The sequence below is a fragment of the Chrysochloris asiatica genome, unplaced genomic scaffold, assembly GCF_000296735.1.
Source record: "Chrysochloris asiatica unplaced genomic scaffold, ChrAsi1.0 scaffold00223, whole genome shotgun sequence".
NCBI lineage: Eukaryota > Metazoa > Chordata > Mammalia > Afrosoricida > Chrysochloridae > Chrysochloris > Chrysochloris asiatica.
In genome coordinates, this window is record NW_006408741.1 from 4,833,868 (window position 1) to 4,845,210 (window position 11,343).

Genomic DNA, 11,343 nt, shown 5'->3' on the forward strand with positions numbered 1-11,343 from the left:
AGTGAGCTAGGAACAGGATTGCGTTTGTTTGATTTTTTTAAGTCTATCAAAGTGCCATTTTGCCCAAGTTTTCTTTGGGGTGATTTGAGGTTTCGCAGAAGCTCAGGACCAGATCGGAAGTAGAGGGCAGGAGGAGTCTCCAGGAAACTTCAGGGTCCTCAAGATGCCCGGAGTAGCATTTGATTAAATCTGTCCTTCCTTCCTTCGTCTGCGCCAGATGGATTCCTCATTAATTGAACAGAAGTCTTTTCCCAGTGACTTGACTTTTGGAGCTATCTTCTCACTAGGAGACAAACATTGAGTTTCAGGACGCTCACGTAACAAACTGTACTGTGCCCCTTTTGTTAGGGGTGGTGCATGGTCCCAGGAAAACCCTTGTTGCCTGAGTTTCTCCTAGGATCTCTAGAGGAAGTCCCAGTTGGGACAGCTGCCTGCCTTCTCTTACATGTTCCGGAGGAGGCTCTTGTCATACTGCCATTCAGTTCATGGTGCCTGAAATGAGGGCTGCTGGCCAAGGCTAAGCCAGCCACCACTCCGACCTGCTTTCCCCACAGTGTCACTCTGTCATTGCTGAACTTCTGTGTATCTGGCATGATGAGGAGGGCTAGGGTAGGGGGAGAAAGTACCCTCTGAGGGTATCTGCTGGGCCAGGTCCCACACAGGGACTCCTGTTAGTAGCATGGAATTCGATCTGGATCAGACCCCTCTAGCCAAGGTTCTGTATACCCCAAGCCTGTGTCTGGGCTTGGATGTTGGGTCCTCTGCTTCCTGGGGAACCCTCCAGTTCAAACCTCAGGTTCAAGTCTGAATTCCTGGGTGGGTCAGGTCTCAGCCCAAGATGGTCGGCTCCCTCAGTGCTTACTTCATGTCAGGACTGCATGGATCTTTCTTGATCCCAATGCCTACCCAGCAAGCTGTCCACACACTGGGGCTGGGAGACCACTTGCAGGCTCTGCCACCTGTATTGGTCAGATCCAGAATCTATGCCAAGCACAGTGCTTGGTGCAGAAAAACTTCCCTTGGCTCTCTGATAGCTAATAGATCAAGGTCATTTCTGGGAGGTGGGGCTGGGAGGTTTCCCAAGAGAGAGCTATTGGTCTCAATCATGTGGAAAGGGCCCCCTGTGCCCCTCAGAGCCTCTCTGCTAGAGGCCTCTCAGTACTCTGAGAAGGCCCAGCAGGGCGTGTACTACACTTGGAGTTATTTCAACTTCTTCCGAATAGGGCAGATGGTGACGCTACAGAAATCAAGTACTTTCCAAAGGCCAATTTAAGGAGTGGGGTGTGGTATAAAGTAAAGCTGTTGTGCTGGAACAAACCCCAAACCCACGTCATCCAGTGGAGTCCAGCTCACAGTGACCCTGTAAGACAAGTTCTCTATGGGGTGTCCGAGACTATAAATCTTTACCAAAGGAGACTGCCTCATCTTTCTCTAGTGAAGCAGCTGGTGCATTGAGTTTATTAACAAGTAGCTCAATTTTAACCTCCGGCTTCACCAGGGTTTCTTTGGGCCTACACAAAGGGGGCTTCAAATGCTTTCTTGATCCCATTTTTCTTTCTAGCCCACACATGGTTGCATTCAGGCTCCAAGAGCCAAGTCTAGGCTGGTGGGGTGTTTTGGGTTTCAGGTGCCCATTGGACGGTCCCTTGGGAAAGCTTCCTGGTGGGGAGGGGCTGGGTTGGACTACAGTGCAGTCAGTGGCCTTGTACCCCCACTCCTGCAGACCACCATTTACCACACAGTGTTGTGTGGCTGCTCTTGTCATTAGATGGTTTGGGTGTGGGCCAGTGAGGACTGGGATTGTGGGTTTGGTTTGTGTTCCTCTGCTGTGTCTGCTCACCAGAACTGCCCACATGTCTTCAGCATCTTGCTCTGGATTCTAAGCTGTAGAGTCCCTGCTTTCAGGATGTCTGTACACTGAGCTTGGGACAGATACCGAGCTGGCTGGGAATGTGGTTATGTCCGAGTTGTGTGTACAGAATTTTATCCGTCTACAAGACAAATTAAATTATGAAGATCCAGTGACTAGTATTTAATGGTTATCTATCTAAGAATTCTGTACATATATGGTTGCAGAAATTCTTACATTATGAAGAGGCACCCCTCCCTCCAGTATTCACATCAGATTCCACCCCAGAGTGGGGCAGATTTGTGTATTTATTTTGTCCTGTAGGCTTACATGTCCAGAATACTGTGTATGGTTGAAAGATGCCTTCAAGCATTTTAAAATAAAAGTACTTCCTGTACATCTGATGTCTTTGTGTCATTGCCTTTATCCCTGTGCAGGAGATCATGTGGGATGAGGTCACACATGGAGGGGAAGAGTAGAGAATTAGGAGCAGTATACAAGGTGCCCTGCTGACAGATTGAGCAAGGCTCATGCTTTCTGAAGTGACATGGGTCCTTTCAGTCTCAGATTTTACAAGGTATGCAGTAGTGGAGAAAGGAGACCCATGCCCAGGACACATTGAGGGAGGCATGTGGCTTTATCCTTGTAACTTCCGAGTGGGGAAGCTGCTACTTCACTTGGCCGTCAGGACCCAGCTGGCTTCAGAGTCCTCCCTTAGCCACCTGCCCTGGCCCCTCTTCCTAAAGCTGTATGCAGAATGGGGATGAGCCCTCCACAGCAGAATGAATCCTGACCCTGGCAGGTGGAGTGCTTAAAATGGAAGGCCCCCAGAACAAGCCGGGTTCACAGGCACCACCAAAGTTAGAAATGCTTTCCACATCCTCTCTGAGCAAGGCCAAGGGAGAGCCGAAACCAAGCCTGCAAGTGTCTTGAGGCTACAGTTTGTTTTAACACCCTTCTCAAGATAGAGCTGAAGCAACTTATAGAAACCTGGGACATCAATTACTGCAGGCGAATGCTGTCTTTGAGCTTCCAATGATCTGAAATAGAAAATACAAATCCTATACAGGGCCATGGTGAGTAGGAACCGACTAGACGGCACTCAACAACAGCAGCCTCAAGCTCCAGGAGGAATCTAACATGGAGGCGAAGTTTCCAGAAGCCACTAGTGATACATTTATGTTCCAGGCTCTGCAGCTGTTGGGGTCATGGCCGCCACTACTGCTGAATGAGTTTACTCATTCACCCAAGCCAAGCACTGCCCTCAGCACTGACTGCCCTCAGCACTCATATCCACTCCCATCCAGTGAGGGGGCCTACGTCCCCTCCCCTTTGAATGCAAGAAGTGACTTTTTGGTGACTGATTGTCTTGAGACCTGATGTGGTGCTATGGGATAAGCACTGGACTGTACACTGCAGGGTCAGCGGTTCAAAGGTACCAGCAATTCCTTGGAAACCGAAACCTTGACTGACAGCACATGGCAGAGGTAATTATACACAACTCCAGAGGCTGGACCATTCCAGGGCTTAATAGACTTGACCTTCTCTGGGGTCCTGGCCTCCAAGCCCTGCCAGTCCAGGCTGAGGTCCCACCGACAACCAGCACCTTGACAGCTGCTCAGCCCGTGACCTTCGGGATGATCTTTGATCTAGCAGTAGATAACTTACACAGTGGGTTTTCTCATTTCTTCCTTGTCTGTGAAAACGTGCCCATTAAAACATGAGGAAATGGAAACAAGGAGCATAGTAACTTGCAGAGCACGAGGAAGGGATTTATTTAGGCACAAGGGCTCTGCCTCCAGCACCCATGCACTTTCCCTCAATGCCATGTGGCACCCACAGCTCCCTGTGGCTGCAGAACTTGCAGCCTGGGGTGGCAACCAGAGTCCCCAAGGCCTCTCCCTATCCTCAGCCTGGCCTTCCTAGCCACAGCAACAAGCTAACTAGGACCTCCTCAAGGAGGAAGGCCACCTCTGGTGTGCTTGCCTGGGTTCAGAGATCAGCGCTCTGCAGACCCCAGCCCCATCAGACTACACTACCGGGGCCTGAGTCTTAACTAGCCTACTTACCACCAGGGTCCCTGGCCACTGCTTTAGTTAGTGGTGATGTCCACCCACGGGGCTGTCACCACCTCAACTGTAATAAAACAGCAACACTCTTGCTGTATCTGGCTAATGCTCCCAGTTTTAAAGTTCTGAGGGATGAGGGAGAAAACACAGATGATGTAAGAGGGTCTAGGGTCAGAGGCTCTCAACAGGTGGCGGGGGCACCACTCAGCTCTGCTCTAGAAGGGTTGAGCAAGTCTGTTTCTCCTTAAGGGTACTGGGGGGTGGCGCACATCACTGGAGCCCCTGATCCAGAGAAAGGACTACTGGCTATGCTGGAACCCCGAGTCCAAAGCCATATGGTTTATTGGGGGCTGGGGCCACAGTCCTCAGGGATGGTGGCTGTGATGATGAGTGAGGGTCCCATAACACCTGAGCCAGTGAAGTTCTCATCTGTACACAGTCTCTGGCCAGGGAGCTGGGACGCCAGGCTGCCCTGGCTCAGAGACTCCACGATCACCTCCGCAGAGCCCACCTCTAGCTCGGCAGGTGGCTGGAGCGCTACTACCACCACCTTCTCGTCCTCAATGATCAGGTTCCGCAGCTTGCGCTGCCGTGGATTGTAGTTCTCTACGCGGTCGTGGATCTCCATGTGTCTCCGCAGGTGGGCCTGATATGGAGGGAGGGGGGGCTCAGGACTAGAGAAGGGGGCCTGAGGTCGGAGGAAGGAGAAGCTCCGGACTAGGGGAGGGGGCCCAGGGTAGGAGGACTGGAAAACCTACCTGCCGAGTGAACTTGTAGCCACACTCAGTACACTCGAACTTCCTCACTCCTTTGTGCCTCCTGACATGCACGCGTAGCTGCTCCACAGCTGCGGGAGGGACAATGGCATGAGGAACCTCCAGGAGACGTGGGAGGGAGGCCATGATCATGCCCTGAAGATGGGAGACTGGGAGCCCCGGGGGTCCATGGGGAAATAGGCAGAGAGCAAGAAGGCTGAGCAGTTCCCAGCAGTTTCTGCCAGGACTCCATAGCATCACCCTGAGGCCAACACTGTTCTAACTGAACAGCTTGGCTCTCCTCAGCTCAGCTCAGTCATGGGGATAGGAAACCCCACCAGCAGAAAGATTCTGCTGCAGAGAATGAGCATCTAAAAACCACTGGTGTGCTTGGTCTCTCCCCTGGAAGCTCTCCACCTTATGGCAGCAGAAAATGCAGGTGACCCAGACCTTGCCCAGGGAAAGGCAATGGTTTCCTGCCAACCCAGTACCTTTGAAGGTCTTCCCACAGATCTGGCAGAAGTGGGGTCGGCCTTCCTGGTGGCGACTGGCAACGTGCCTCAGGAGGGGCCCCTTCTCGGTGAAGCGCTGCTCACAGAACTCGCAGCTGAAGGGCCTCTCGCCGGTGTGGGTGCGGTTGTGCTTGTCCAGGCTGGCTGTGAGCACAAAGGAGAGCTTAGCTGCCAGGCCTGGCCCTAGGGCAGGGGTTGAGAGGGTACAGGACCTGCCTCACCTTGGGTTCGGAAGGTCTTGCCACAGAGGTGGCACTGAAAGGGCTTCTCGCCTGTGTGCGTGCGCAGGTGCATGTTGAGGTTGGCCTTCTGGGTGAAGGCATGACTACAGAACTCACAGACGTATGGCCTCTCATTCCTGTCCAGGCGAGGTGGGGGGACACAGGGCAGAGGCATCACTGAGGGAAGCTGCCCTTTTCACCTCCACTGCAGCTGAGAGCACACCTAGGCACAAAGCCAAAGACACAGGGCAAGGCCAAAACAAGACTGCTGTGCCCTGAGTGAAAGGAAACGCCTGTGGGGTATACCTGGGAGTAACAGGGCACAGGCAAGCCAGGGCTCACCAGGTGCCACCAAGGACCAAGAATTTGCCCAGAGTCCAGAAACCCCTCTCCAATCTTTGCGCCTGACAAACCCTTGCCCACCCCAGATCTGGGGCAGGGGCATGGTCTCATCCCAGGTGAATGTCCAGGGAAAAGACTGGTGTCCGCACCTGTGCTTGGCCTTAATGTGCATCTGCAGGCCATTGCGGCTGGAGGCCCGGTGCCCACACTCCTCGCACACGAATAACTTTTCACCGCGGTGCTTGAAGGCCTCGTGCAACTGCAGCTCCGTCCGAGACAAGAAGCACTTGGCACAGGTGGGGCACTGTGGGGCAGAGGAGCCAGAGCTGAGGTGAGGGCAGACAGGCTGCTGGAAGCACCAAATCCCCCTCCGCCGCCCAGCCAGTTGGCCATTCTGGACACCATTCCAGCCACTTCACACCTGCGGCTCTGGCATCAGAGCGAGCACGGTCGCAAACAGCACTTACAGCATGGGGCTTGGGAGCTCCATGTAGCTTGATCATGTGGCTCTGTAAGTCTTTCTTCTGCATGAACTGCTGGGAGCAGGAAGAACACTGGAAAACAGTTCCTCAGTCACCTCAGGGCGCTGACAGAAACCTGGCCATACCGGGCCATTGGGGTGGGCAGCACAGTGTTCATGGGATTCCAAGCCTTCCCTCTCCCAGACTGAAGCCAGGGTCTGAGAGCACTGGATGGGCAGGGGAGGCCTGATAACCACTCCCATAAAAGGCTTTGCAGGAGGGGTCTCGGGGCTTCCCCCTGGCCCAAAGACTCCCCTCCACGCACATCCTGCGGGCCAGGCCTGAACCTGACCTTGTAGGGCATCTCCCCGGTGTGGGACACCATGTGCAACCGCAGCTCCATCCTCCGACGGAAGGTCTCCTGACACACAGAGCACGTGAAGACCTGGCAGTGTGAGGAGCAAGCAGGGCTGGCATCAGGGGAGGGCTTCTGCCTGCAGCGGCAGCCTCTGCCCAAGCTTCCACTCGCTGCTGGGAGGAGTCTGCCTGGGGGAGCAGGGGACGCTTGGATGGGAGAGGGCAACACATAATCTGCCTGCCCTGATCACCAGCAAGCAATACAAACATGCTACACCAGGTCCTTCTCATGTCCAGACAGGCCTCTGAGAAGAAAAGGGTGGGGTCTTGAGGGTCCTGTCAACTACAGCCAGTGGTGGGAAATGGGAGGAGGCTAGCCAGGAGGCATTTCCAGAAGTCACCCCCTGTGTAGACACCCCTTCTCCTAAGCCCAAGGTGGAGTGGGCCCAAGACTGGGTAGCCCACCCAGACTGCCCACAGAGCCCCTCTTGGGCTTGTCCCTCTTAAAGCCAGGCTATCTGAGGATGGCATCTGAGGACCCTGTGGCTCTCCTGAGTCTATAGCCCCATCTGAGACAGAATTCCTGGGCCAACTTGCACACTTACAGGACCTAAGCCAAATTCCGAGTACCTGTTCCGAGCGGTTCATGCAGTTCCGGGCTTCATGCTCCAAGAGATTCTCCTTCCGGAAGTAGCACTTCCCACATTTGAGACACTCGAAGGGTTTCTCCCCGGTGTGCTTCCTGCCAGAAGCCACAGGGGGATAAGGGGCCAAGTTGGCCCCAGTCTCTCCCTCTGCCAGTGTCCCGTGGATTCTCCCTGGACCTGTGGGTGCTGCTTGAGGCCAACCAGGGCTCACCACAGAGCTATGAGACTCCAGAAAGTGGAGAGCGGGACAGGCCCCTTCAGTCTAGGCTGGGGACTCTCAGGAGAAGCCAGAACGCCACTCAGACACAGGTCACACCTCTTCTGGCTTCACCAAGCAGCCACCACCAACCTGACCACTACAGAGCTCAGGAGTGGCCCAGCATGCTCTCTGGATGCAGAAACAACCCCTGGGTCCTGATGGCCTGGAGAAACAGTTCAACAATTTGGCCTGGAACTTGGTGGGCTCCACCTTTAGACTGTGGCCAGAAACTGACCACTGCTCTTCACCTCCACTGACCACCTCCAGTGCAGCCATGCACCTCTAGGCCTGGCTCCCTGACAGTTCTGAACTTCATTAATCCAGGGACTCCTCTAAGTTGGATTGGATCACTTCTCTGCTCAAAACCCTCCAGTGCTTCCCATTTTGCTCTAAAAGGCCTTGCAGGGCACACATGCACACTGTCCTATGCCAGCTGGCCGGCTCTCACCTCAGCTTCACACCCTAGGTTTCTGTGCCTGAAGATGTCTGCACCAGCATGCTGGCTCACTCCTACCTTTGCTCTGGCTCTTCCCTCTGCCTAGGACACGCTTTCCCCAGTTATCCATGCAATTACCTTCCTGGCCTCCTCAAATCTTTGCTCCAATCTCACCTTCTCAGTGAGTCTACCCAGACCATCGATGGCTAGTTCAAACTGTTACCAAACCACCCTGAACTCTCCAGACCCCTGGCACTGCTCAATAGTCTTTTTCTGCAGCGCTTCTCACCTTCTATCAGCTTCCTTATTTGTCATCTGCATCACCCTGCCACAAGGTAAATGCCACAGGGGACCTTTTCATTCACTAATGTGTCCCAAGTGCCCAGAGCAGTCTAGTCTGCTCCTGGTAGGTGGCTTGTGAAATGAGTGAATGAAATGATTCCCCTATGAGCAGCACTGAGACAGCTCCCACCAACCTGCAAGAGGTCACACTCATCCATGCTGCCATGTCACCTGTCCTCATTCCTGAAAACTGTCACCTGAAACCTCAGGTAGGGCCGAGGACAGTACTGTACACCAGAGCCTCACGCTGGGGGAGCATCCACAGATGTCCAGGCAGAACGCAGACCCCTCCGAGCTTCCTCCTACTCTGTGATGTCCCCAGGACTCCCCTGGTGGCAGCTGCCTCATAGCAGAGTACGCAGGTACACACACAGGTCCCACCCCGGCTCCAATAGCAGTGAACTATAGTGGCTTCCTGAGTGTTACACTGAGAAACCATGTGTACCTAACTCTGGCTTGGTCAGTAAATAGCACTGTGGGGGATCAGTGGTCATGGAATGGTGCTCTGGAAGGCTTGTCATCTAACCTGCTACCTCTGGGGCCCCGCAATCTCTGGAAGCAGCACTTTCCCAAGAGCACTGCAATGACAGACAAGCTCTACATCTGCATTGGCCAATTCGGTAACCAGTAGTACATGGGGCTGCTGAGCATTTGAAATGTGGCTAGTGTGTGAGAAAAACAGAACTTTTTATTTAACTTTGATGAGTTTACTACTGTTAAGAGAGCCACATGTGGCTACTGGCTACCTAATCAGGCAATGGCTCTAGACACAAAGTCTTTCATATGACACTGACCCTGGGTATATACCTGCTTGCTCTCTGGTCTGTGTTCTGTCTGAAGTGTTCCCAAGCATGAGACTTTGGTGCAGACGAGCATTTCCCAGAAACGTGGGCAGCACCCACCTTAAAAGTCAGCACTGGGGACCAAAGCCCAACTGTCAGGTTTTAGAGATCCTGAAGGCTGGGTCTTAAGAGCCCCAACTCAGGGCCACACATTCCTCTCCTGCCCTGGCAGAAGCCACCTGGGGCTCAAGGTCCACAGTGGGTGGAACAAAGTGTTCACATACCCATCCCCAACCAGATGGCTGTGGTCGGAAGAAGGTAGCAGAAGGACTCGAACCAAGCTGATGAGCAGAGGTGAGCCGATACATGCTGTGAGTCTGAGAGGGTACCCCAGCCCCTACACAGCTTACAAGTAGGGCACACAGGCCCCTCCCTCAATGGCAGATGGGAATAGTAAACAACAACAACAAAAAAAAAAAACCCAGAAAATTTACCTGTTGTGCACTTTTAGGTAGTATTTGCTGAGGAACTTTTTGTGACAAGTGGGGCACTCAACGGGCCCTACTGTGCCTCTCCTGTTCTCGGCGGGCTCGGCCACTGGGAAGCTGGAGCCCAGGGCTGGCTCAGCTGCACAGACTTTTGTAATTACGTTGGACTTCGTCTTGGCAGGTACAGTCTCAGGCTCAGACACATAATGGGCTTCTCCATTATCCTCAACTTGGACCACCACTTCCCACTAGAGCAAGGAGGGAGCAGGAGAGGCTGAGGTCATGGCAGTAATCAGCAGATTCTAACCCAGCTTTAGCCCAGAGTCATCCCCTCCTCAGTGACCATTCCCTTGAGGGTCCCAATGAAGGTAGCGGCACTGTGTGGAAATTGGAAGTCTGGGAAAATACCTGGCGCCCACAGGCCACTCACTGCACCTCAGGAATATGGCTACCATGGAGAGTGCTAACCTGAGGCTGCCTCGTGAGTGGCCCACCTGGGTGTGGAGAAAGCCTTCTCTGTCAAAGCCCAAGATCCAGGTGTCTGTCAGAAGTGGCTGTCTTTCCCCCTCCCTCTGCTTCCTGGTATCAGCAACCCTGGCATACCTCATGACTCCCACCCTGCAGCTGGGCACCTTCAGCCTGGAGGGGCCGCGGGGGCACTTTGCAGTCCTCAGGCTCCTTGTCCTCTGGGGGACCAAGCTTCAGGGTGGGCTTGAATTTCCCATGGAAGGAGGAGGGGCTGTCACTCTGAGTCAAGAGGCCCAATGGGGGCTTCTGAGGGCTGTGAGTGTTGCTGGGCTCCTGACCCTGGGAGGCTTGACCCAAAGTCCTAGGAACTTCCTCTTCTTCCAGGCCCACTGGCTCCTTGAGGCAGCTTCTCCCATCCTGGGAGGTTGTTTGCCCCAGGCCCTTCTGGTCACTTGAGGCCTGTCCCACAGAGTGCGGGGGCTTGAAGTTCTGGCACAGCTCCACGGCTTCTGGCACTCGCAACTCCCTGGCTGCCAGGAGCACTTGATCTCGGTTCCCAGAAGTGAGGGCAAGGTGACCAGTGTAGAAAAAGTCCAGCAAGAGGCCAAAAATCTCAGTGAAACCTGCAGGAAGGACAACACTGCCCCCTGAGTCGTCCCCGTCGAGGCTCTGGAAGAAGTGGCTGCAGCAGGCCAGGACACTCCAGTGTGCTTTAAATACCAGGCCTCCCACATCCAGGGTGGCATCGCAGTACTGGCCCTTCTCTCGCTGCTTGTTGAGCTCCTGCAGGACCCTCACGCTGTGCTGCACGAAGGAGCCCTCCATGGTCTGGAGGCGGGGAAGGGAGAAGAGACACCTGGCCAGCCAAGCCGAGGAGAAAACCCCTGGGTGTGTGACAAGATTAAGGGGCGGTTTGCTTAACTCAAACTTTCAACCAAACGAGGGCTTGGGTCAAGGTTAGAGGGTGCACACTGAGGGCAAGAAGAAACTGAAAGAGCATCCTGGGTAACAGAGGGCAGGTGAGCAACTCACAGTGGGACTGACCAGAGAGGACAGTTGGTGGGGGTCTCAGACAGACAACTGGGGCAGGGAAGGCATAGCAAGGAATAGGAGTCAGGATAGTTAAGGGGTGCTGCTCGGTGGAACCAAAGTTTGGGAAGAGGAGGCAGAGGGAGGCGGCGGCGTAGCCAGGTGAGTGGAGCCCACGCCGCGCCCACAGGTCTCGGGTGCCGGAGCGGAAGGCGCCGCGGTCACACGCCTGTGAGCGGACAAGGCGGCCCGCTCCCTCCCGTCCTCGCCCTCCTCACCTGCACGGTCTTCCCCGTGCCGGCCCCACTGCCTTGACCACCGTCTTC

General features: G+C 54.4%; 1 protein-coding gene across 1 annotated transcript; it reads right to left on the reverse strand.

Moving 5' to 3' along the window:
- Positions 1–4,258: 4,258 nt before the first annotated feature.
- ZBTB48 (zinc finger and BTB domain containing 48) lies at positions 4,259–10,857 on the reverse strand. The gene is made up of 10 exons (XM_006873123.1): positions 10,124–10,857; positions 9,527–9,768; positions 7,197–7,308; positions 6,562–6,654; positions 6,216–6,302; positions 5,898–6,052; positions 5,407–5,543; positions 5,165–5,329; positions 4,677–4,765; positions 4,259–4,564 (listed from the first exon to the last, which is right to left on the reverse strand). The coding sequence occupies exons 1-10, from the start codon at positions 10,811–10,813 to the stop codon at positions 4,259–4,261; spliced, it is 2,076 nt and encodes a 691-aa protein (XP_006873185.1). The 5' UTR covers positions 10,814–10,857.
- Positions 10,858–11,343: the final 486 nt, after the last annotated feature.

What these genes read in the sequence shown, in the direction of transcription:
- ZBTB48 (XM_006873123.1), bottom strand. Translation starts at nt 10,813, where the DNA reads ATGGAGGGCTCCTTCGTGCAGCACAGCGTGAGGGTCCTGCAGGAGCTC. An exon ending in TGCAGGGTGGGAGTCATGAG is followed by an intron (nt 9,769 to 10,123) that starts GTATGCCAGGGT and finishes TCCTTGCTCTAG; the next exon opens with TGGGAAGTGGTGGTCCAAGT. An exon ending in GCATGAACCGCTCGGAACAG is followed by an intron (nt 6,655 to 7,196) that starts GTACTCGGAATT and finishes TCACACTGCCAG; the next exon opens with GTCTTCACGTGCTCTGTGTG.